This window comes from Pomacea canaliculata, linkage group LG8 (genome assembly GCF_003073045.1).
Source record: "Pomacea canaliculata isolate SZHN2017 linkage group LG8, ASM307304v1, whole genome shotgun sequence".
Lineage (NCBI taxonomy): Eukaryota > Metazoa > Mollusca > Gastropoda > Architaenioglossa > Ampullariidae > Pomacea > Pomacea canaliculata.
This window is the reverse complement of record NC_037597.1, coordinates 17803362-17830499: the sequence shown is the minus strand read 5'-3', so window position 1 is coordinate 17830499 and position 27138 is coordinate 17803362. Positions and strand designations below refer to the sequence as shown.

Genomic DNA, 27138 nt, shown 5'->3' with positions numbered 1-27138 from the left:
ATGAGAAACGGCGTGAAAGTGCACTCAGGTCCATGACTGCGCTCTCGTTTGGGGAAAGGGGTGGGAACTGCAAAACAACAACAAAAATAGAATGTTTAATTCCCCTCGACCAGAACCGGGTGTGACCCAAGGGTGATCAGCTCGGATTTGAAGGAAACGAGGAAGAGATTGGGGATATAGTCAAGCTGACCCAATCCTCGAGTGACAAACATTTTGCGCTTGATGAATAATTAATTCTGTTTAGAAATCTGTGACTTGGCACCTCTATTCAAGGAAATCTTTAATCGGGTAGAGTGTGGGTTTAATGACGGGAAGTAGGCTTGATCAAAGTAGTGGTGGTGCTGGGCGTCGTTTGCCCGCGACCAGATATCTGTTTGACTAAAGACAGATTAGTCGAGGGGAGGTCAGAGGTCAAAAGTTATGGTCAAAGAACGCTTTTTGCGTTAGCTGCTACACAAAACGCATCGATCAGTGTGATCAGGTTGTATTAAATATTGCTTTGCGTTTCATGAAATCATCGTCAAGCTATGATGTTTCTTTTTACGCAACCCTTAAGTTCCTGAACCTCCATCCACACGATAGCTATCTCCTATTCCGACAAATTTGATGAATGTCCATTTTAAATGATAGAACCCAGAAAAGCCCATTAACGAGCCCTCTGATCCATTTTTTTTTTTTTCCGCTTTTCTCAAATTTGTTGCAAACGCGCGCCCTGGTGGTAATAGGGTTTCATGTGGTATTTGGTCAGATTATGAGGAGTGTACATGATTAATTGGTTGTCGGCTATGTGGCTCTGTTCTGATGAACTAATTCCTCTGAGACACGCCAGTCCCACTCCCCAGGTGCTGTATTGCGACAAACATCATCAGAGCATGTCAGCATCAATGCAGAAGGGAAGAAGAGGAACGGAAAATGCGCCAAACCTAGACAGAAAGGGGAAGTAGGGAATAGTCCGGCATTTATGTCAGATATTGTCGGAAGAGATCTGGTCTTTAGGAGTCACTTGAGCTCTCTGAATGTTTAACACATTTGGGAACCAGAGGGATTAATCGACTTTTTTCTGTCACATATGTGGAAACTTCACATGACTATACGGCTGGTAGGGGGTAACAGATGAGACCAGTGGCCACGAGGACAGTAGACTGTAAAAAGAAGATGAATATCTATCTATCTAGCTACTTATTTATTTGGCATGCACACGCAAATCACACACACACACACATGGACACACACGTAAAATGTCGCTCGCACATGCTCTCTCACTATCTTCTAATTTCTGGAGCTGCTTTTTTTTAAAAAAAGATGCGTTGAACATTACTTCGAAAGACGACTTCATAACAACACCGTGGCAATCAGCAACAGTCACTGACAGTCATTTTGAGTGGGGTGGGGGAGGAGTAGGGAAGGTCACAATTACAGCCTAGCTGCCTGTGTATCACACTTGACCGATTGTGTTAAGACCAGTCCTGTAACTGGGTTTTACCGGCCTACTCACTGTCCCCAACACCAGGCCCCGGGCAAGTTACCAACAAACCACTTCACCAACGGCTCTCTTTTCCTATCCACGCACTTGTCACAACTGTAGGCGAGACAGAACGCGCTCCATGCTATCTGAACTCTCTACTCCTGTCACAGCTGTTCGTCCGCTTCACCGTATTATCCAGGTCAACTTTGCAAAACTTGTCAAACCTGCATGTGCCTCCATGTATGCCATGACATTACGAAAAAAAGAGGATAGAAAAGCTGGTAAGTGGGTGGGAGCACCCTAGATGCCGTCTCCAAAACAATCTCAAAATGTCGCCACACCCTATCTAGACTAGTCTGGGTGTCAGTACGCTAGCACCGGCCCCTGACTAGCAATCACTCTTATCTAACGATCGAATTATCTTTCATAGTCACGGGTCTGTGTGTATGCCTGGAGGGATGTTCCTCCGAGGTGTATGCAGCTACGCGCAGGCATAGTAAAGAGATAAGTTTGTAAGGTAAGAATAACTCTCGCGTTTTCAAAACGAAGATACGATCATACCAGTGAATTAAAACAAGTCAATCTGAAAAAAAGCAGATTGTACATAAACTAGCTGACATGAGTAAGTATTCATACAATTAAATACGTTAGATATGAGGCATAAATGGTACATGTAAGTGCTGCTTCCTATACGCGAGAAACTCGGCTCATCTCATCAATCCTTTTCTGTTCTCTCTAGTGAGAGGCGGATGGACCTAGTGCAGTGGCATCCGAGCCTGAAGCCAGCCTTCTAGCCTGTTTGATACGCAGCTGACCAAACTGTGAATTAGGTACCTGACGATCGAGTGTATGTGTTTGTGTCTTTTATTGAGATGAAATAAGTTAGATTAACCTCAGCCAGCGTTGCAAATATTTGTATGAATACAAAGGACGCTTTGGGACTTGCTGATTGTTTTGTTTTCTCGTTCGCTGGCAGTTTCGAAACAAATGCTGTATAAATTGTCACACGAATTATGTGCTTCACAAACACTAAAAGCAGTTATTTAAAAAGAAAGTCTGTTCCAGGTAACACAAAATGCACGCCACTAATTGTGACTTGTCGATGAAAACCTACTTTCCATTTTTCGTTGATTACACTGAAAGTGATTTGTTTCTATGTGTCATTTGAGTTTCGGCGTACAAGTTAATCTATTACAGATATATGCCCACATGATAAGCGTAGTAAATTTTTACATTAAAAAAAAAAAACCTTGAACAAACAATTAAAACTGTTTCTTTTCTCGTTGCCTAGGTAATAACACTGAATTGCAACTTCCAGGGTGTTTGAATTTTTGAATTTCAGTTATAATGAAACAAAAAGACATCTAAGCTGGAGTTACCATCGGATTTACCACTGACACTTTTTTATTATTTAACATTTTCCGAGCCACATACTTTCCTTTGCGGGTAAGCCTTTCATTGTTAACTGCAGCTTACAGCAGCGCCATGTAAGGACGAAGGTAAATCGGGGGATTCCCCCTTGGCTGCTATTTTCATTGGTTACTGTAGTCACATGGTCCACGTCAGGGAAGTGTGTCGTTAGCAAGCGTTCGGAATTTCCATATTTTCCTTTCGCTGGAGTATAACAGCGAGTACAGTCGCATTCTAACTTCAGTTGAAATCTGGAGCTGTGCGTTTACTGACTCAGACTTAGAGTTGAAAGTGTGTCTTAGCTATTGTGAATCAGTGCATTTACTACAGAGTTTTTTTAAACATTATTCAGCCCGACTGCGAGAGAAGCGCAGCGCGATTCAACATGGCGGACTTAGAGCAGAATGACCTAACTACAGATGGAGCAGAATGGAGTAGAAGGCAACACTTCATAAGCTCTGACCATGGGTCGATTTCTTCTCAGTGTGAAAAACAGTTTGCAAGCTACACCGAACGTGTGGATTCTGGTGTAGGAGAGAGCCTGCGGTCGCACGAATTTTCTTCCATTACCGAAGACTTTAACGTGTCCCAAGCACTACGCCTGCATAGTAGTTTCAGCAGCCTTTCTATCAAAGACTCAGAAAAAACAAAGGAAGCTGCAGAAGACAAGTGTGATTCTGGACTATATTCTGTAGAGGACAATCGTATTTCTTCACCAATTCGAGTTGCATTTCCTGAAGTCACCCAAACACATTACGACAGTGAACTCAGTTGGCAGGAGTTGGAAGAGTTATTTTCGCAAGACGAGGACGGCGATACGTAAGTAGTTTGCGTGTTATTTCTTTATCGTAATAAATTTAGTGCATAAGTGTGGAAAATCAGTGCAACACGTTAATGGTCATTCATTGTGCTATTTGCATAAATGTAAATGCTTAATATCAATTACTGTTCGCTTTTTTGCTAAGTTAGACCGTACTTTAAGACAGAGCTATGCATGGTGATATCTGGCGTTCTGAAGGGTGCAAAAGGTCGATTGTATGCCTGGGCGGTTATTTGTGGGTCGGGCGGAATTTACGCGTGCACAAACTGGGCTGATCTGGAAAGTACGCTGACGTCATGGAAGGGGATTCCCCTTCCAGTTCTGCGCACTGCACGGACGCGTGATCACTTGATCGCGATTTTGGAAGGTGACCCGGGCAGCCTTACGAGAGAATAGCGAAGCTTATCTATCTGGAGCTGTAAACGCTCGCTATTTCACTATATGTCAGTTAAACCCCGCGGTTTCTTTTTCATGGGATCGTACACTCTAGAAGTTTTGATTTATTGAATAAACAGTTGTGGGCATAAAGGGTACTACAGAATCACCAAATTTTCCAGCGGTTATTAATATATTCGCTGATCTCATTACTTGAGAATCACAAAAAAATGTATGTAATAGGAATTGAATTCTTTGCCTGTTTTTACAGTAATGCATGTTCACATTTTAGCAATATATTCAACATCACAATTATTCTTGCAATTTTTTTTATTTTACAGGCATCTTCATATGAGTATTATACATCTTTTACCTGAAGTTTCTCTCCGTATCATCTCCATGGCGCCTTCTCATGATCTTATCAACATCCCCAACAATTTGCGTCAGACACCTTTGCATCTGGCTGTGGCCACAAGACAACTTATTATTGCCAGACGCCTTATGGCAGCAGGAGCTGCCCTTGACTTTCCTGACCATTGTGGCAACACAGCTTTGCACATTGCTTGCCGGGAAGGCATGTTGGATATGGTGCAGCTTCTACTGCGCTCTGTCCACTATGATGAAACACTCATGAATGCATATGAAATTCCTTATCAGCGTATTCCACAAGACCTCAGTCTTCGAAACTATGATGGTAAGTTGGTCCTTCCAGAAAATCTGTGATTTAATAATAATCTGTAGAGCATATGGAGTATTTTTACGATTCCTGCTCACATGCACCCTTCTTTGTAAAAGTATTTTGCTATAAGCTGTAGGTGAAGACAAATTATTTGTCATGTGAGGAAGTCTAACATGGTGTGATAACAGCAGAAGGTGCAAATAGAAGGTAGTTGTACTTCTGAGGCTCGGTGTATTTTTTTTTTCTTCATCATTTTCGCTTAACCCAAGGCATCAGTAACTTATAATTTCCTTTGATAGAAAGAATCTTACAATATTTCTTTGTGATTTTCACCATCCCTTATTTTGTTCTTCATAAACTATGCCTTAACAGACCTGCTATTCCTTTTCAGGTTACACATGCGCTCATCTAGCACTTCAAAATGGCCATTTACACATTCTGCACTTTCTTTTGACCAAGGGAGCTGATGTCAATGAACAGGTAAATTTCCTAATTCTTTTAATCTGTTGAAATGTGATTCGAATTTTTTTGGGGCAGGGGGATGGGAATGAAATAGGGATTTTAATGAGATCAAGATATTATTTTGGACAAGCATTTCCTAGCAACATTATCTTTGTTATTTTTTAATTATTTACTTGTTTAATTTACTATTACTACTTCAGAATCCTGAAAAAGTTTTAAATGTTTTTATCTTCTTACACAGGATGGCAAAAGTGGACGAACATTGCTTCACATGGCTGCAGACCTGGGGTATGGAGAGGCTATGGATGTACTTCTTCGTCATCGGAATCTGAACCTTGATGCTCGTACATATGGGGGCTTGACAGCCGTTTTCTTAGCTCATGGTCGTCATCTAAGTGATATGGTTGAGCGACTCATCCGTGCGGGTGCAGACAGTACACAGCTTCTGGAGGACTCTGGTGACTCAGCAGATGAAGAAATGGTGAGTAAGAATGTGCTGAAAATGTAATGCCATCTTTTGCTTTTAGCTAGGTTATTTGAATTTTGTCAGGAAAATTTTCCCCACCTCCCCCTATTTGTGGTCTTAAAGAGCATGAAACTGTTTCAGTTGTTTATATCTTGTATTAGGGATTTGTTTGTATCTGTTGATAACTGAATAACTGAATTGAAAAAACTTGATTTATTTCTGAGATTTCATGCATTGCATTCTTTCTCTGTTTTCTATAGGCTGACTGCCTGTATGATGACATCTGTATTAACGGTCAACCTGTTCAACTCAGCTGAATCCTGATATCTTCAAACTATACTATATAAGAAAGAAGTTATCAGCCCATCAAGGATGGCACTGAGCCACCGTCCATTCCCCCAGCTGTTCTCCAATCCTTTCCAGTTAATACATATCAGTCCAGCAGGTCAGAGTTCCTGGACCAGATGTGGAATCAGACCAGTTACAGCCTCAGAGCAGATTAAAAGGATGAGCATCTGTGAATCTTTGGGTGATTGGACTGAGCTGTACGAGAGGATTCCGTCCAATGCTGAACACTGACATGACAGCTGTGGTGTGGTGATACAATGAGGACAGGGCAGAACAATATTGATGAGAAAAGGTGGTGGTGGAAAACAACTTCCTAGTATGGCCAGCCATGTTCCATGTTCTTAGGGCAGTATTGAATCAATTTTTGTGAAGCAGATTTGTTGATTGTTGGATTCAAAAACATTGCAAGCATATTGTTTTCTATTATCTTTAATGAGCTGCATTCTTGGCAGCTTTGTGCATGCAGCCTGAATGAACATTCTGTTGGAGTAATCAAACAATGATTCTTCAGAGGGTGCTGTGGCTGAATTGATTTGTTTAATTTTGTTTACCGAACTCTTAAATCACTTCAATGCTTTTCTGTCTGACCAAGCTAAATTAACTGGAAAGACTGTCGATCTTCTAGTTACAATCTGTAACTGGAGGTACCATTTATTGTTTGCTCTATTCATTTGTTTCAAATTATAGTTTTAAATTCTTTGACATAAATAGGATGACAGACTACAGCAGTAAAAATTTCAGTTGAACAAAAAAAACTTTTTCGGTTAGGTCTGTAATTGATTTTAGGTGAAAATAGAGGTTACAGAGCTTTTAGCTATTCCTTTGTTTGTAATAATTTTGTTTCAAACATCAATAACCTAAGTGCAATGAATATGATTTAAACATAGTATTTTTTTCTATATGTAGGACCACTGAAATGGAGAGAAAAATAAAGATGAACATGGTTTATCTTCCAGTGTTATATCAGTGATGATATTTGATTGCATGATTTCAAGCATTTACACACTTTAATGAAAATCATGGCATCCGAGAGGACCAAGTTTTCCAGGTGTGATGCTTGATCTCATTTGCATCTAGGAGAAACCTGTTCATATTTTTCTTTCTGAAATTCAGACAGTAGTTATTGTTTATTAAAAGATAGGCATAAGATAAATGGAAACACGAAGGGAATTTTTTTAATTAATAGCAGAGAGCTCAAAAATGTCTTGCCAAAGCTCCACTCAGCATAAAATCAAATCTTATGTCTGTGATACTGCTTGTTTAGAATAGTCATGAATTCGATGGTGGGGAAAATCCTGCTTGTTTTTGTTCCTTGCTTAGAAAATGTCATTATTCAAGTGGTGAATTTGTACTTTATTAATTTGATGTTAGAAGACTAGGGTTATTGACTGGGATCACAGATATTGCTAGGACAGCCCTTCCTTACACTGGACCAGCAGCAACTAAATGATAATTTATCCACTGGTGCAGATACGAAGCTTTAACTTTTATTTACTTTAATAATTTGTACACTTATTCTTTAGTTGAAAATTAGCACTCTTTGCTAGTGGATTTGTATTTCAGTTGATAAGCTTACGTATTTATCTTTCTACTGGAAACTGTATTCACTGCACAGTCTGTATACATCAGGGCTTCATAGCCAGGGAAAGTGTGACTGTGGTTGAGGACTGTTCATTGCTTTAGACTGTACATAAGCTCAGTAGTGCGGCTGGCAGTGAAATTTCTGTTGGTCAGCATAGTTGGCTGTCGTGAATTGTGTGTAGTATATGTAATCAGCAAGTATTCTGTTATCCTAAGTCTTAATTTATTCAGTTTGGGTTTCGATGCTCTTTCATGGAAAGAAACTTGAAAGTGGAAATAAAATGTTCTTTGCAAAGTTCACATTGCTTGTAATAAGTCTGTGCGTAGCTGTGTTTGTGTGTATGCATTTGCGTGGGAATGATTGGTTTCATCACTTCAGATTAAAAGATTGGTGCATACACAATCTGATACATAATGCTGAAGATGAAAATAGATGGTGAACTTGCTTGTTACAAGCATGTAGCTGTGTGGACCCCTCACAAGAACTTCAAAGTACATGCGGAAGTGTCAAAATCGTAAATACAGAACTTTCATGCTTCATTAAATGCAGCCAGGCATGCATAATCTTGAAAGAAATTCAAAGTTATGGCAGCTTGACCAGCCATCCTATCGGATCAAAGAAATGTACTTTTTAAGATGGGCAGAGCCTTAAAAAGAGAAAATATCCGTCCTTCAAAAACTTAAGCTCCAAGAGTGTAATTCCAAGGCATGCATAATAAATGTTACAGCAAAAAGGAACATAAATAAAAAACCAAGCAAGCAAACCCGCATTAAGAGCAAGTATTCTAGAAGAGAAAATAGAAATATCTGCTGAATGCAAGCATATGACATTCGGTTGTTTTTGTAATATTATTTCTTTAATGCTTGCAAGATTGACAAACAACAAAAATGAGAAGTTTATCCCAGAAGTCAGAGAATCAGAACGAAAGGTTACCTAACTTTAAGATGAATGATAGTAACAGCCGCTAGCATACACTTGCCTTTAAAAGTAAAACAGGGCTGTTTTCATGTTCGGTCCCAGCAGTCTTACCCCTCTCTCCCTACCAAAACACACACACACTTAATTTCCACTCTTCATCCTAGCGGTCGTTCTGTGCGCAGAGAACGTACCCTGAGAACCAAATTTATTTTTCTGGAAAATCGCAGAACAGGTGTGTTATTCTCTTCGAGTTGCATTCACCTGAACTCGTCCTCGCCTTGACCCGCAAAGTCTTCGCGAAATAACCAGAATGGAAAATATATCACTTATGCTAACGAAGATATTGAAATGTCAGATCAATTTTTATCTTGTGTTCGATGAGGTTAAAAAAACTGTCCAAAAGGCTCCCTGTCTCTGTCAGCCTTCACGCAGCATACACGGACTGCGCATTGTAAACAATGTAACGGCCTGCACTCCATGACAGTTGTGACGTAACGGCGCGCGGGGTTGTGGGAAGGGCTGCACTATGCACAGTGCAAGTCAAACTTTGTTTCTCAGCTGGCATGTCTTCCACTCGTTAACAGCAGGCGCGGTGTATATGAGAGGACAAGCAGTTTTGTAATAATTATCTCCTTTTTGCAAGCTGGGTGAAACAGTGCAACATCTCAACAAGTTCACGAAGTTCAGCTGGTGTGTTGGGGAGAACGTATCAACAGCTATGATCCCCTGGTCATTAGTGACATTAATTAACTAACGGTCCTCCTCCTCTCACACATACTTCGAGGAGCTGCTTTCACCCACTCATCCTCCTCACCAAACATTCATTTCATCATAAACTTCTGATATGTTTTCGGCAAATTTCCCATTTTCTTTCTTAGAAACATCACTTCGCAATATGTATTTCGTCTGTCAATGAAAGTAAACTTTTTCTAGCGCATTTAAAATACAGAACAGATTGAGTACTTGGGGTAAGTCATGATCATGGTCCTCCCAAGTTTAAAGAAAATCTTGAAAATCCAAAGAAAGAATTTGTGCGAAATATTAGCTATGCGGGTGTTTTTATTTTCTTTTAAACAGTAGTGAGCGTCTGTAGGCGGTTTCACAGAAACTTTGCTTGTTCTGAACGCTTTTCAGCTCTCGACAATTGTTTGCATGATGAAACTGTTAACTTATTTCAATATTTCTTTCAGCAATGGATCTGAAACAGCTGTGGAAATTCTTTGGTCCACTCCGTGTCGTCATACGTGACCGAACAGCTGTATAAAAGCTTATACGCGTTTATTTTAAGTTTATATTTAAATATCTGTGTTTTACTTTCTTTGTGTCTGTAAAGAGGCTTGCACCTACTTTTACGTGGGGAAATGCGTTCTACAAATCTAATTATTATCATCAGTAGTTACAGAAAGTGGTTAAACTTAAATTACAAAATTAAATAAATGTGCGTATAAATAGTTCCTTCCTCCATCCTAACAGTAAATGAGGCAGAAAGCAGACGAAAACATGGGAGAAGACAAAGGTTGTAGCCATTCCCGGACTAGATTTCCCCAATAAACACCATAGAGTCCTTTCTCGGAAATCGTCCAAGTCACCGGTACATGTACTTCGAAAGGGGGCCAATCACGTGTAGCAGTTCTTTCCAATTAAAAAGAAAAGACGACGAGTCTGGTGACCTTTAAAAAGTTTTTCTTACAGGACACCAGAGTCAGTTAAATTGCTGCACACACAAAGACGAATGCGGGTGATCCATACCAAGGACCAGCTCATAAGCAGCAAATTTATTTCAAATTTAAAAAATATATTTAAGTATTTTTGGTCACAGGTGGATGTGATGCACTTAGTTCCGAAACCTCAAAATTTGTTTATGATGTTATGACAAGTAAAATATCTGACCTACTGTACTGACTGGGAGGATCCATCATCACCAATCTGACATGTTTAGGTCGCAAAGATTGGAGTTCATGAAACTGAGGTCAGCAATGAGGTGGATGACATGGCAACTGTTCTTTGTGCATACAATACAGTAAGAGCTACAATACATTAAAACTGCAAGAACTCCATGACTATGTACGGGACTATCATTAGAATCTAACGTATTTTGTACGAGCAAATGTATTATAATAAGTCAGACGCAACAAAAGTGGTCCAGGAGAATACATTAACGATACTGACAGTTCGTGAAAGCAAATCATATAATGAAGCGAAAATAAAACTTGCTTTGAGTTGTTTCAGAGAAACATCGCCCTTGGTGAAGAATTCAGAGGGTACAGCCTCTCGTGTTTTTGCTTCTTCCTTTGTCCACTGTGCGAATACTTTGTCTATTCTTGAATTTTGTCTAACAGGCAAAACAAATCACTGACTGCCATTTTCTGTGACATTACTGAGAAAAGATGGTTTCGGTACTAGAGAAAGGAAACCAATCCGCCAACACACTGGGTTATGTAGTAGGTTCAAATCATTTTATGTTTTACTAATATGTTGTAATAGTTTAACGAAGATATTCTCTTACTCACGCAGTCTCCCAAGGCCTAACTCAAACCAAAAATTCGCTTGTATCTAGGTTAATACTCAATCCAACAACATCAAAAACGAAGTTGAAGATGGCGCATTTTCTTTAAAACTCATTGATATTCTCTTTCCTGAAGATTTGTTTCTCTTCAGAAAGTTTCCCTTTGCTTTGAAAGTTATACTTATCATTACTTAGTTTGGAGGTCCGGTTTTGAGGAACGAGCGTTAGTCCTTTTTCCAGATGTTACTTGCTGCTTGGATGAGAGTTTTCTGGTAGGATGCAGTCTTTGCTTAAAGTTCTAAATTGTTTTGAAGCGATGGTTCTTTCTCCTGCTGCAGCAATCTGTTCTTCCAACTGCTGTAACTCGTCTGTCCTGAAGGATTTGTTCTCCGAAACCTGCCTTCAGGACTGTCTCTTTGAGCGTTTTATCATCCCATTAGTGTTTTCCATGCGGATGTTAATATGCGTTAATATATTTATCTGTCATCAGAAAGAATTCTTTCCATCCTATTTTCGTTTATAGTTCCATCTGCGTAGTGTTTAGCAATGCATTGTTTTCGTAGCCAAAGATTACAGGTTAATTTTGACTTGAATATCAGATGAAATGGCGAGAAGAACAGGACGGAAATTCTTTTTCTTGCGGCTGTGTTTCTTGTGTGTCCGCCCCTACAATTCCAGCCAATCGTCGTTGGGAGATCTCTGTCTTACCCTGTAATATCCGGAGTGTTTCTTAGAACGCCCGGAGATCAAGGAGAAAGTGATGCAGTGATAATGAAACTGGCCAAACCAGGGATGCAGAAAATAGCATTCTAAACTTAGACCAACTGTCAACAAAAATAAATCAGCTAGTGACATTTTCCTGAAAGAAAAAACATAAATTTTAGTTTTTCAAGGATGCTGCTTTGATTTTGGATGATGATAAAAAACAAGATACGAAGGTTAGGGTTCACGCTGGTCAATAGGTCGAGTAGATACAAATCATCAAAACATCAGTCTTTTCGTCCTTCATTCATTGCGAGGATCATTTTCGTGATAGCGATCCGTAAGAAAGCTAGCTGTGGAAGCCGTAGTCATGAAGCAGGGGTAGGTCACTACTCTAGGGTCACATGGGAAAATCAAGAGCAAGCGTCTTGTCACCGGTAGCCAGACCCCGCGAGTATCGTTTGATGCTGCTGTAATCCAGGGTATCTTTGCCAGTGATTAATAACATCCACTGCGTAAATAAACATTCGTGGGATCTGGATACCGCTTTATACGTAGAGGGACAATGAAGGCCTGTCCTTGGTCTCCCATCGTTGCCCCGTGGGTAGGAAAAGACGGAAGAAATGAAGATGGACCGCGAAGTCGAGTGCCGAGACTTGGTCCTATAAACGGTCCTCTTGATTTCCTTCCGACACACACACACCTCTTCCAGCTTGCTTTTTAGGCAGACCTCGTAAGAATACATGCAAGTGTAGCCGACAGAGTGGCTCCTCCCTCGTGCCATCGCCTTGAACATCTAGAAACGTCAGACAGTCACGACAGGCAAACAAACAGGTGACAGCGAGGTTATTGACGTCATCAAAAGTATGGCGCCTCCTGTCACCTCCGTGAGCCATGTGACACGTTTTTCTGACAGTTACATCAAGAGGGCTGGAAGTAATTTCGTTTTAAAATTAGAATGGGTAATGACGTATTGAAACATCCATTGATTGCAGACGACACCGTGAAACGTAAAAATGAGTTACCGTGCAATATACGCCTTAGTTTTGGTTTCTTGGTTATTTGTTTGTTTTTGTTTTTTGTTTTGTTTTTGGTTTTGTTTTTGTTTTTGTTTTTTTGTTGGTTATTTTTTTTTTTTTTTTTTGCTTTGTTTTATTTTTGAGGAGAGTTATATGACTGCAGAAGTCGTTTAAAAATAAAATGCTATTCCTCTACTCTCTGAGGAACGCAAATATTTGCCTTGAAAGTTCTACAACTGACAACACTATATCAAGCACAATAAGAAGTCAAGCTACCCGGGTTTTCTTTAATAATGACAAGAGAAGTTTCGGTCTGAGGCAGTTTCTTTTTCCGCTCATGAAACCAGTAACCGAGACCCCATGCATGGTGTCAACACCTGCCATTGTGTTATTACAAACCTACAAAATCCAAAGGACGTTTCGCACCACCAAAGCTACCAGCCGGAAGTAAGCAAAGCTCCGACTTCCAGCGACTGGGTGGTGGTGTGGAAGGAGTTCCGGGTGTATCAATGTTGCTATTCGTTGTTTCTGTTACCCGGCCGGTGAGCTGGTGTTGAGAAAAAAAGGGGGGAAAGAGTATGCATCTGCCCTTTCCTTTTTTTCATTTTGCGTCTAACTATTTATTCCTCGCGTCCCGCTTATTCTTTGCATCCTTCTTCCAAACCCTCTTATTGTCATTTTACGAAGGGGTTTATTCGGGAAAATGGTCCCGTTTCATTCCCCTCGTTAGTGAGACAATATTTTATGAGCAAGATTTATGCTTTTTCGGGGCCTTGTTCTGTACTTATTTTTCTCCCTCATGACCATTTGTCTCCTGCATGACTTTGTTTTGTTTTATCATCAAGACTATGTAACATATAAAACACAACTTTCTTCAACTATCCGCTCTCTGTGTGACCTGTGTGCCCTCGGAGTTCGTGCTGACTGATGTCAATGTGATCAATAAATCCTATTTACGCCAGGCTGCTAGCACTATGTGTGTCGAGAGAAGAATGATGTTTTGAAAGGATGAAGGGAGTGTGTGGAGGTGAGGCAGGCTCACAGGTATGGATCCAAGTGTTGAGGACATTGGCACATGTGTCCATGTCATCATGCCCGGCTGAATGTCAATATTGTCAATGTACTTACCACTTTATAACTTCAGATGGCTTTCGTGAGCGCTTAGATTATCTCCCAGCACCCAAGCAAGTACGAACGCACGGAAATGTTTTCATAATTCGGAAAGTTATCGAACCCAACGAACAATTGAGTCATGAATAAAATAAACGCAAGTCTTTTGTGCATTTTCTATTTTTTAATTTTTTTGTAATTTCCTTTTCCTTGTCTGTTTGCATGTTTCAGGCTTAAGCGGTCTCGTCCACTGATAGGATAGTAAGGTACAGGTCATCCAATAAACTTTTCAGGTCGTTGGGGAATGAGGTGTTGGAGACCTTACTTTTCTTGAGTTTTAGGTAAGGGCGGTGCCCATCTCCTCTCTCTCCCTGGCTTACCTTCCCCAACCCTCTATGGAGTCCATTCCCACCAGCTGCATGGACTGGGGGGAAGTTTGTTTTTTTTTGGTTTGTTTTTTGTTTTATTTTTTGTTTTGTTTTTTTTTTTGTTTTTTGTTTTTTTTGTTTTGTTTTTTTTTTTTTTGCTGCTCTGTGGGAATTGAACCTGCTCCCTCTCCGTTCGGATCCAGCGCTCTAGCCACTCGGCTATCCGCTTTCCCATGAGGAGTGGAGTCTGTGAAAGCAGCTCAGACCACGCACATTGTCAATGCTGTACTTCACCTGTACACAAACGTGCGCAGCTGGTCGTGTCAGTGACACGGATGCTGGTGCAGCTGTTCACATATGTACATAGCCGAGCATCTCAGTGACACTGAACTTCTTCCTTGTATTATTTCGCAGCAGTCTCTTCATTGCATTAGATATACAGTATCCACAAGGCTGCTTACATCCAGCCATGATCAGTCGTTTAGCGTGATTCATCGTCAGGTGTCTTAGCACACTGCACTTCATTGGAAATACAGTCAGACATGGAGGATGTTGTTTCTGACCTGTTCACCTCTGCCGTTAGCAATACAGAGAAAAACCAAACCGGACAGACAGACATGCAGACAGACACGCGCACACAGAGACAGAAGAAAGGGTGACAGACAGAAGGGAGAACATTTCTCTCTGCAGACAAACATACCTACAAAAAAAACCCTTTGAAGTATAGTTTTGTTGATGAAAACACAGACCGCATTTTATTTCTTTGAAAAAAGAAAGAAAGCAGGAAGGAAAGAGAAAATTTACAGACGAAATGAAACAATGCCTACAATAGCATCTGTTGTCATCCACAAACAAGGACAACGCATGACAGGAGTTTAGAAATACACCAGTTGTTTGGGGAAAAACATCAGGTGTGAGGCAACAATGACTCACCCAGAACCACGAGCCTGTATAAACCTATGATATCACATGAACCTCACACCACACGGCTATCAAACTACTCAGTCTCCTTCCTTCCTGAGCAAAGACTGCTAAGCTTTTTTTAAAAAAAAAATTTATTATCACTAAGAATAATTTGTATTTCTCTTTAAAGATCTGTTTTATATTAATGTGAGCTTATCGTGAAATTCGCTATATATCTATATAGTGTATGTGTGGCACAAGAGGTCTGCACATGTTTTGCAACCAAGTGGGATGACATTAACCTCATTCCCTTCTTGTACCCGACTGAACGATTGCCTAATCTTTGACCTCCTTGAGTCACCGGCCTGGGGCAAAGGCAGAGGTTATATATTGTACACGTGTTGAAATACACTTTTATTACAGTCTATAATCGTATCTCCTGGAGTACACACTAAAGTGCTTCACTCACACTACACACACTCAATAAATCTTGATATAGCAGATCCAACAATCGTTCACAAATCTGACAGTGTTTAAAAAATGCAATATAACTTTCTTTAATATAAATGAATTTACAGTTTTATTTACCAGCGTATCCACCCGGCTATAGCTGATTGGGGTACATTTATTTCGTTTAATTCGCGTAGAAAAAGTGCTTCAAATGTTTGTGGCCTCTTTTGTGTGTATTTAATTATTTTTAAAATAATTTTTCAAAATATTGTAGATAGCTTCATTTACAAAAATCATTACATTATCCGATTCAGCATTTAGGCCAAAAAAACAAAACAAAACAAAAACAGAAAGATAAAACAAAACAAAACAGAAAGATAAAACAAAACAAAACAAACAAAAAAAAAAAAGAAAGAGAGAAAGAAATGGCAAGTGTTTTGATTTCTGAAGCCAGCGCCGTAAATCGACATCTGCTCCTCATTTGTGACATGCCGTCAGCAAAAGTCCAAAGCTCATCGGGGTACACAAGCGGGGTATTTCCAGTATATCACTGTACCCGTGTAACCACCCTGACAACAAAGCACTCTCGGCACTGCGGGGTCTTTGTCCGTTGCCTCAGTCGCCAGCTAGTACACCAGCACTAAAGTTAGTGTCATAGTCAGCAGCTATTGATTAGCGCGGAAAAACCCAGCCACCCAGGTGAGCTTCGTCGAAGTTTGATATCAATGCTTGTTTTCTTTTCCATTTGTCATTGGCGATTGCGAGAGAACTTTGGAAGAGGAAAGTGGAAAAAGAGAAGAATTAACGCTCTGGATGAGACCAAAAAAAAAAAAAAGGAAAGAACAAGTGAAGAAAGAAAAAAAAAATAAACAAAAGTAAAGATGATGATAAATGCTCAGTCCTGATCTTTTTTGCTGTTGCTGTTTGCTTTATCATTTATTAATTATCGCAGGTCTTGGCGTGATCAAGGACCTTAGTGCACGCATGGATGCAGTGACTGGCGGCAGTTTGCAACATCACCGGGCCATCTTGTGACGTCAGTGACGCCGGGATGCTGCAGACCATGTCCTCCGCCCTCCGCCCCAGACATCACGCGCCCCGGGGAAAACCCAGACTCTAATCTTCTTCGCACACCTGCGACAGCATCCTTTGTGATGGGCGAGGTGACTGGGATGCCTGCGCGACACGTGACCTGACAAAGACCTGCCAGTCTCCCGTCGCACCATCAGAGAGAAACAATTGTCCTTTCCCAGAAAACAAATCAACTGAAACTTTAGCCGACATGAAGTTTTGCAGTAAAGCAGGTTATGTCCTGTTTTAAAAAAAAACCAACAGAACAATGTCCTACTGCAGTTTCCTTCCTGACTTCAGTTTGTTAATATTTTATTGGAGTTTGAAATAAAAATATATTTTGCAACTGTCTAATGCTGATGTTATGTTGGGTGAATTTAGAGTTGTTAAATTTTTGTTGCATGTGATTTCAGGGTTTTATTAGTGGTTGGAGTTGACTTTGAGCCTTCAAAGGCAAGTGTTTGCACGTTTGTATCTTTGATTTATATTGGGACTTTTTTCTGTCTTTCATTTCCTTAAAGATGACATTCCACTTTACCTGGAGCTTTTCTTTCTTCTCTTTATCTCTCTACAGAAGGAGGAACGAGTGGACGAGTGGCAAGGTTGGGTCTTACTTAGTACAAGACTAATCGCTGGCACCTGGAGATAACCGTGACGCTGGTCAGGTAAACGCGGACACACAGACACACACATGCACACACACACATGCACACACACACACACACACACACACAAACACATGCTTGCGAGCAAGCACGCGCACACACACACAACCTGAAGGACTGAAGTTTTCCAGGCTGGGTTTTTCCGCCTGTTGTCATGGCAGGCTGCGTGGCGGGTCAGATTCCTCATCTCGTTTGCAGGACCTCGAATATTTTACCAGCGTATCCATCCGGCTATGGCTGATTGGGGTTACTCCCTTTCCTGTGTGCATTTATTTCCTTTAATTCGAGTAAGAAAAGTGCTTCAAATGCCTGTGGACTCTTTTTCAAGAATAAACTTACTTGCGTGGAGAAAACATGTCCATGTCTCTCATATCATAAGATCTGACATCACAACTTTTAATCCCAACTTCGTGATTGCAAAAGTTTTGTGGATCAGCTAATCCTCAAATCTGTCCATGGACTGCAGCTGCACGATTCAGTAAAGGCTGTGAAATTTCTCTCTTCGTTTGAAAAACGATTTTTGCATGGCTGTTACGATCTTTCTTTTTTTTTTTTTTTTCTCAAACACATTTGACAAATAACTGTGTTCGCGTAAGAAGGGTCTTGAAGATTGATGATGATTTTTTTCTGATCTTGTAAGGTTCGCTGGTTGGCCTGAAGTCATGCTTCAGTAACATTTTGAGCCCACACCCTAGTGCGGTGACGACATCACAGGAGGGAGGGGTAAACAGTCCCAACACTCCCCGTGTCCCCAAAAGAGAACAATGTAGCTAAGGTCATAAATATTTACTATCTGGATGAAATATTACTTTCGAGGCATTTTCCGGAATACTTACTGTGTAAACGTATAGTTGGAAGTCTTCCTTACCCGGACTAGGATTTCAAATATTGTACAGATAGGAAGCTGAAACTTTGCAGAGGTGTGTGTGTGAGGGGGGGTGCTGATTGAGTGGAGGTGAGGGGGTGAAGTGAAGAAAAGAGAGAAAAAAACTAAGGTTCACGAAAGTAGAAATTAAATGATGAAAACATTGTGACCAGGAGAGAGAGAGAGAAAAGATAAGAAGTCCGTGAAGAAAGATTAATTCTCTATCAGATTTTTTTTTTTTTTTTTTTTTTTTTTGCGATTTGCTCGGTTTATTCCGGTACTTGCTTTGCTAAGATCGTGTTAAGTTTTGGTTTTTTTTTTATCTTACACCAATTTTCTTGTAAGGCACGAAAAGACTTGCGTTAGATACAGAAGAACTAAATCATTCCTTGAGCGAGGTGGTCGAACCTAAAAACTTTTGCTTATCAACGAGATATGCCCTTTAGTCTGATCTGAACATCAGTTTGGGAGGAGGGTGAGGGGAATAGTAAAAGGACATGCTGAAACACATTGATCCAATGTTCTACTGGCCCCGCCATTCACAAAATATTTTTTAAAATTTCCCTTTGTTTATCAGCAGCAGTTTCTAGTTCTAAGAAATCCCACCAAGCCTGCTTAGGTAAGAAATGTTCCGAATCACAAAACAAAGTGGAAAACAATCGATGAGGTGGACAATCGATACAGTCAGCAATGCTGATGTCGCCAGGGACTCGGGGATGTCGATAAGAACACATCAGCAGAGGAGTGGTGAGGAGCTAATTGCACTCAAGTTTTCCTGCTTTTTTTTTTTTTTTTTTTTTTTTTTTTTTGCTTTTTTTTTCGTTTTTGTTTTTGTACTTGTTTCGTGACAATCAACAAAATCACAAAATTACGATAAACAAACATTGCTACGCCGCTCCCGAGTAAGCGATAATAACTTAGTAGGTTTTTTTTTTATTAGCACAGTTTACTGTTTGTTCGTTAGTTTGTCAATCCATGTTCTCTCATTCTCTTTTTTCCCCTGTGTGCGCGTGTGTGTGAGAGAGAGATTTCTGTTAAATCATACCCAAACCCGTGCGAAACAAAAAATTTTTTAAACGCTGGAAACTACTATTGTAGCTTTGCTCAATGTTTTCCCGAGCAAATACAATCGACGAGGACTTACCCACAACCCATGCACATACATGCAGTGCACTCACTCATGCACAAGACGGGGAAACAAAGATCGTGACAAGGGGAGAAAGAGTGGTGGTTGGGGGGAGGTAGGTAAGGGAGGTGGTGGCCATGTCTATATTAGGAAAGTCTGTTTTTACCTCGCGAGAGGACTGACGCTCAGCACGTAGGATGCAAATGGAGGGAAGGGCTTGGCTGGCAACAAAGTGTTTTTAAGAGGAAGGAATGGGAAGCGATGCGAGTGACGGGGATTGGTGGACGGACGAAAGGGTCGGATAGCAAAAAATATATATAACATAGGTAGTCGTCTACTGTAGTTCGCATGGGTCAGTGAGCACTCATCCTGCTGCACGCCAAGCAGCGTATCCACTTCACTTCCGTGAGTGAGACAGTGTGTGGGTGATAGAATTTTCGGACTCTTTTTATACTTTTATGACAGGAGGTAAAGGGAAGGGGATAAAAATTAATTTCCTAACCGTTTGAATTTTTTGTATTTTTTTTTTCGGGGGGGAGAGAGAAAAGGGCGAGGGAGACGATGTGTTGAAGACAGCACTGTTCTCGGGGTCAGCCATTTTGTGAACATGTTAATCATCTTCTCTCCCTCGTAGCTGTGCCATCCTCAAGCCACTGAAGGGAAGGACGGAGGGTGGGGATCAGACAATACCCATTGTCAGCTGTGGTAACCCTCAGCCATACGGGTAGCGAACCTGTGAACTGTTTCTCTAGCTATAGTCTGCTACCCGTACCCGTTTTCGATGGAAACGTCGCACAAAACGCACCCCAAAATTTCAATGTCCGGGAAGAAAATCAACTTCTCTCTTTCGTAAGCGACTATTGTCGATAACTTTCCACAGAAACACGCAGTGGGTCTGCTTCCTGTCTTTTACAAAACAGTTGGCAACACTGCGCCATCAGCACAATATTATAACGAGCTGCGAGCACGCATGTATGAGTCATGCCTTGTTTTTGTTTGTCTGCTGTTATTAATATTGCTGCTGGCCTTGCTGTTGTCATGTCAGCAGGCACACTTAAACAGAACTTTTAAACTCTAGCCCTTCCCTTTTCATACATACACACAAGCAAACAAACACACTATTTTTCGTCCCTCACTCAAACCCTTTCAACAGTCCTCAACACTAAGAGTCAATATTGTTAAACGAAAACAAGAGACGAACCTGGAATAAATATTCATTTGCAGATGCTGTGATGTGGAGGAGGGGGAAGTACGAACTTCAACGAATTTATCAAAACAGATGACGATTTTTCATTCACCTCAAGCTGCAGTATTTCAGTGAAGGTAGTATTTCATGAATCACGTGATAAACGCGTGCACGTGGTCTGTAATTAATATGCTCACTCCCTGCATTCATTAGTTCAGCTTGCCCACGCCGGGTGCACGGTGACAACATCACACCCCCCCGTTAGATACGTCATAAATAAGGTATTTGTGTCTCGGGCGAGCGAACGTTACAAATTCACACTGACGTCAAAGGGCCCCGCGTATGACGTCCGCGCGTGGCTAGTCGAGACTGTGAGGTTCGTCAACGTTATTCTTTCTAAACCGTCTCACGTCAGTCACGTGTCATCTCGGGCTGTTTTCTCCAGTCGACCCTCCCGCCCTTGTTAATCGACGTTCACGCGAGGAACAACGAGCAGGCAAAGCTTAGTGCAGCCATGCAGCTGAACGCGAGACTGTGCGCGCGACCTGCGTGAACTAACCTACTGACGTCAGCAGTCGGGGGAATTCCCTCCTTCTTTCCGCCATCTGTTTGTTTGTGCGTCGGGGTAGGTGGGGTGGAGTTAAGGAATATGGAATAACGTTTCCGAGTTTCTGCAAGACATAAAAGAACTGTAGGTGGGCGGGGGTGTCGGTGCGTGTGTTGGGGGGGAAGGGTGAAGGGAGTCAACAACTTGTTATGTTTCATTCACAAGGCTCGCAAAGAATAGAATCTCTCATGAGGAGGGAAAAACCTTGAATTATTTTAACACAACCCAGCACGTACCCTTAGCTACAGTGACGTCAGGCGGGTGTAACTACGCCCACGAGGTATCAGGTTTTACTGGTGTACACAGGCGAGGCAGAGTAAGGATTAATTGATATTCTCTTTGGGGGGTCTGGAACTTATCTCTGTAGCTGTTATCTCGGACACGTGGCTCCAAGAACATGCATGTTGCTAAATTCAGGCGCGATTATAAAATTGTGATTTAAAAATCCATCCTGAATTTGAGAAAATGGAAGAATTCAAGGGTTTAGGAACACGATTTTCTGTATCCTCTTTTCTTTTTTTTAGAGAAAGTGTGTGTGTGTCTTATGTAAGTACGCATGAATATTCATGCGTGGTGACACTCGCAAACACAATGATAGAATGGTATTGAACTTATTATTATTTTGTCTATCCTTCTCTGTAGGATAAGGGTCGTGAAAGAGATTAATTAATCAATCAATTCCCCTCAGAACAGGCTTTTAGTGTCCTATGAGTATGGTGACAGTGCCACGTACAACCATCATCATCATCGTCGTCATCATCATCCACGGTAATCAAAGTTAAGATGAAATGGCGACCTTAAAATCGAATTGGTTGGTGGCCACGCAGGTTCCTTCTTACACAGGTTTCTTTGGATTGATCACTCCTTGAGTTGTGACTGCAACCAACATCTCACTCGCTTCCGTTCAAACTCATCGATAACATCGCTGTCTTCAATGTCAAAAAAATAACAGCAACAACACCCACAACGAGAATGGCAACAAAGAAAATGGAAGTCTAGGAGAAAATGAGGAGGAAGTCTCGTACATAGCTGAGACTGAGGATAGTATTTAAGGACCGGTATATCAAGTAGACACAAGCACATTTATAAAAAGCCTATATACCACTTAGACAAAGGCCCTTTCACATTATATTATACTAGTTGGACACAGATACATTCACATGGGGCCTATATACCAATTAAACAATGGTACATTCACCATGGGTTTATTAACTAAATGGACACAGACACATTCACAAAACGCTTGTGGTACTTTCAAGCAGGAATTACATATCGCTTAAGAGATTCGGATGTAAAGACCTCATCAGATATCTTTTTGTTTCATGTTTCTATACAGCAAGCAGACAAGGAAAATATGGAGGCAGTAGATCCGGTTTGTGAAGCTTTCAAACCGCGCGATGTCGGGAAAAGTGCACACACACAATTGTCGACTTTCTTTTCCATGGAGGGTGGGCAGAGAGGGTAGATACAGAGAGGCTGCACTCCTTTGTCCTTACTTGTTAAGAAAAGTTGCTTCCCTCCCTTCGAAACGTGATGCTACCAGAGTGCAGCCTCTCTATATCTACCCTCTCTGGAGGGGTCATGGAAAGACATTTCAGAAGTTCACGAACCAGTCAGTGTCAGAAGTCAAGGTTAGATTAAAGAGTTGCACCTCGTGACTAACCGACCAGGCAGACACGGCCACCAAGCCTGTCGTGTCCACGTTCAGCATCCACCACGTCATCATCGTCTGGAAACGCGTCTCCGACTCTCCGTGCTCCTCGTCGCCCAGGTAACGCAGCACCTGCGCCCTGACAACAGCCTCAGAGCCACTTCCGGTCACGTGGACGCTGGACGCCGACGCGAACACTTCGCTCCGCGCGTCGTGGGCCAGGCGCAGCCTCAGTTTCGCGCTGGAAAGCACGGCGGATGTGACGTCACTGGCGTTGCCGGATACCGAGCTCCCTGCCCGCTGCTGCAGCACGCGCTCCCAAGGACGAGCGTCGACGTACCAGGCGACGAGAGCGGAGAAGGTGGCGCCACTCAGCGCCGTGAGGTTACTCACCAGCAGCTCGTGCTGCGTCACCGTGCCCGTGGTGTGTACCATCCGCCACCGCCATCTGCTTCCAGTACAAACAATCATGAACAAATCGTTAGCCGTTGTATCGACCGTATTCGATCACGTTCTACTCCCATAAATAAACGTGAGCAGGTGTGTTTTGTCACCGGTGAGAATGACTAGTCGCATGATTTTAAAATAGCTTTGCTGTGGAAAAACAGTTTTCTTAACACTGGAAATTATGTCCTTAACAAAAAAATAAAAACTGTAATCTTGCTTGATGATAATTTGTCTGTAAAATGAATGTCATTATGTCTAAAGCTATGTAGAAATCTTGTTAATGATAACGGCTTAGTGCCGAGATTTTCTCTTTGTTTCTTCATAATGTTGTTATTGTCGTATTCCTAATAATTAGAATGGGACTGTTTTATCGTTTAATAGTGTTGAAACTAATCAATCTATTTTAATTGAACGCATATATCTAGTGATCATAAAGAACCGGCAGAAACAAATTGTGATAAGCTAATTTTCTCTGGGTCTTATTGTCTGTGTGTGTGCGTGCACGCATGTTGCAAAGTGGGCGTGATTGTTTGTACATGACGATCCTAGTCTTACAAAGATCTACTGGCCTGGTATCCTCGTGCAAGAGAATGTGGTCGTCATTGTCCTCCGAGAGAGGCGACAACTGCATCAGCAGCTGTGCAGCGAGGTGGCCTCCCCTGACGCGCACGACGTCAGCCTCCGCCGCCAAGCTGCCCACGACGACCCTGACGCGGTGACCGTTTCTAACGGACGCCAGCAGCTCATCCAGAGAGCCACGCACCCACTGACCCTTTGGACCGTTGGTGTACACGTGACGCCAGCAGGGATCCGCCACCCAGTCCAGCGCTGCATGGTCCACGTTGGAGCCCCGACTGACCAGTCCACCCAGCGCCCAGCGGGAGTTATACCGCTTTCCCGTCGTGCTCCACGACGACAACCACCGATAAGGTGTGTCCTCCAGGAGGGTCACGTGGAAGCCGTTGCGGTGCTGGCCCACGTGCAGCACGCTGTGACCGGCGACCCATCTGTCGGTCACACTCCAGCGAACGCCGTGAAGGGAGAAAGCGTATCCTCGGTCACGCATGACTGCGCGCACTTCCCGTCCCATCCCCACTGCTTGAAGGAGGAGAGAGATGTTCCTTCCTGCGGTTGGCTCCCCCGTGACGTAATGCGCATACACGGGCCACAAGGGGTCGCTGAAAGCTGACCCTTCCACGTCTTCTTCGTCGCGAGGGCAATGACCTCCACCAGAGTTGCAGACGGTCCAGGATTTGGTAAACCAGGCCACCGATACCTTGAAGTGCCTGCTGATCACGATCCTGGCTCCGCCCACACTTACCCCCAGCGCATGAGCGTGTGACGTCGTACAGGCCAGCACCTCCCACAGGCACTCGCCCTTGTCCTGGCCAGGAAGAGGGCAGGGGAAGTAGTTCAGAACCGGCAAGGTCTGCACGCAGACGTGGTCTCCCACCACTACTGCGTTGTCTGCCTCCACGACCACAAAACTCCCGTCCTGCTCAAAGACCAAGCAGGAAACCAATAAATGGCGAAAGATTTTAAGGTCACTGGGTTCCTGCAGTGTCGAGTTCCTTCCAAAATTTGGATAAAAACTTACGTCGTACAATGGAATAGGTGTGGAAGGGGAGAAGAAGGTGAATAGGGGACATGAAACGTTATTCCTTTACAAAAACAAAAAGTCGCTACAGGCATCCCCATGAAGAAATGCAACAAAATAGAAACAAGTGTACTTAGGAAGAGCTCTTGACAAGCACTTGTCTTAAGTTACTAGTTACAACGCTTTACTACTCCTCTACCCTGCTTCGTTCCCACCCATGTCGTACTAAAATATTGGATGAAGAACATTGAAGAACATTGGGATGGGCCGGGAAGCAGAGTCCTTACCTCAGCGCCGTCCACACGGCTCAAGGATGTCCGTACCACGGATCCCCTGATGATGGCGGTCCTCAGCGCCGACAGACTCCCCGATACCTGGTCGCCATGGTGGTCGTTCTCGTAAACTTTCGTCCATTGCTGCTCACATATTCCTGAGGTACAATATAATCCAATGAGTTCGAATCTCCTCATTCTCATGGGGAACCGAAAAGTCGCAGGAGAATCTAGATCGAGTGTTCTGTGTCTGTTACACAAAATTATTTAGCATTTATTTGACTTTTATTTTCATCTCGTTAAAGTTAATACATCATAAACAAGCCCATGTAAGTCAATGCATTACTGTCGAGTACAGGTTAGTCTAAGAACTACCCCTTTACCCAGCCCCGAAGCGCAGAAAGGAAGACCATTCCATGGCTTGTCATCTCCGCCCACAAGAGTCACGGCCACCAAAAACCAGCAACGCCAGCTACAACGAGTGTTACCACGTCGCAAACGATGGAAAATCCTCATGGCCACCCTGAGTGTTACACTGAGGACAGAATTAAGTCCTAGTAAGGAAATGTGGAAACTACAGCCTTCATTCTTCACGTGATGTAGGAAGTATTGACACTATTGACACTAGTTTCTGTGGTGCGAAGAAATGTGGAAACCTATAGGTCTCTATAGTTATACATGACTTTCAACATCTCCTTACATTTATATCCTTCATCATTAATGGCTATTTATTGGCTCTTATAGTCAGATATACTGTCAGTTTATAAGGATGCAACTCACGTACCTTCACGTTCTGTGGCTTACATGTGTTGAGGTCAATTAGGAGGAAACAATGGCGGCTCTCGTCTTGTCCGACATGTCTCGTCGCATTGTTGATCAATTCCCAGTTTCAGATTTCGATAACATTTCTGAAAATATCCTGAAGGATATGATGTGGTTGTTCGTGTAAGTAAATGAGTCAGCGGCAAGACATTATTAACGTCCTTGACAGTCCCATCTCACTCTGAAGCAAAGAGGTTAGAGTGGTTCGTGCATCCAAAAAGGCGTGAAAGACGCCGTCTGGTTTCGTTCTGCTCGCGTTGTCCCGCCTGAACACATGCCTGTCGGCACTGTCGTGTATCCAAGAACTCAGACTTCAAATTGTCACACGATTTGTCGCCAGCCCTATTACACCCTGTCCTGCTCTTTATAAACCCGAGAAACACTAACCTGGTTGCCAGGCGCTCGCAGTGAGGTTCTTGTCCGCCACTGACGTCTCTTGTCTGGATGGCCATAAAGACAGACAGGCTCACGAGTGATGAACTTCAGTCGCACAGCCCTGTGCTTCTGAGTTTGTGACACGAATTTTAATACCAGTGTTTTTCTCCTCTTTTTTTAAAGGTCTGTAGGCAAGGGCATAAATTGTAGTGTCCCCTGAAAACATGATCGACGAGATGTGCAATGACTGTCAACTTTGACCTCGCGACCAGTGACATTTCGCTCAGGTTGTCTTTGGACATATTTTGTCTCTCCTCTCATCTTAACCCCGTCCGTCTTCCGGCATAAATAAAATTGTCTTGTATGATAATATATTTATTGCATTGTACTATATAAATTAACACATTATATTGTACAGCATTTATGATAATTTACTGCATTATATTGTATTGTATAGCATGGTTTTATGATTATTATGGTTATTGTATTGTTTTGTAATGTGCTGTATTGTAATGTATCGCATAGCATTGCATAGAATGTTATTGTAATGTCTTTTATTGTGAATTTTTTAAATTGTATTTACTGCATTGTATTACATTGTATTGTACTTCTTATAATGGATTGCATTATAAAGTATTGTAATGTAATCTGTTGTACAGTGACGTGTTGTCATGCATTTGTTGTTATGTACCTCATCCTAATGTCTTTATTGTATTTGGTGTACATGATTATATTGTGCTGTAATGTACAGGAATATAGTTGCTTTGTTTATTGTAGTTGTTGTATTATATAGTGTTGTAATATAATGTAATATCGTATTTATTGTATTATTTACCATCTTTTCCTGTCACTACTTCCTCCCTCCGTCCAC

General features: G+C 42.0%; 2 protein-coding genes across 2 annotated transcripts; one reads left to right on the top strand and one right to left on the bottom strand.

Annotated features, from left to right (window-relative positions):
• The first annotated feature begins 3028 nt into the window (after window positions 1–3028).
• Window positions 3029–7906, top strand: LOC112570145 (NF-kappa-B inhibitor alpha-like). The gene is made up of 5 exons (XM_025248432.1): window positions 3029–3694; window positions 4412–4764; window positions 5141–5229; window positions 5453–5692; window positions 5938–7906. The coding sequence occupies exons 1-5, from the start codon at window positions 3261–3263 to the stop codon at window positions 5992–5994; spliced, it is 1173 nt and encodes a 390-aa protein (XP_025104217.1). The 5' UTR covers window positions 3029–3260; the 3' UTR covers window positions 5995–7906.
• Window positions 7907–22074: 14168 nt separating this feature from the next.
• LOC112570138 lies at window positions 22075–27074 on the bottom strand. Its single transcript, XM_025248418.1, has 5 exons — window positions 25855–27074; window positions 25454–25605; window positions 25086–25228; window positions 23771–24696; window positions 22075–23202 (listed from the first exon to the last, which is right to left on the bottom strand). Exons 2-5 carry the CDS (start codon window positions 25584–25586, stop codon window positions 22698–22700), a joined length of 1707 nt encoding a protein of 568 aa, XP_025104203.1. The 5' UTR covers window positions 25587–25605; window positions 25855–27074; the 3' UTR covers window positions 22075–22697.
• Window positions 27075–27138: the final 64 nt, after the last annotated feature.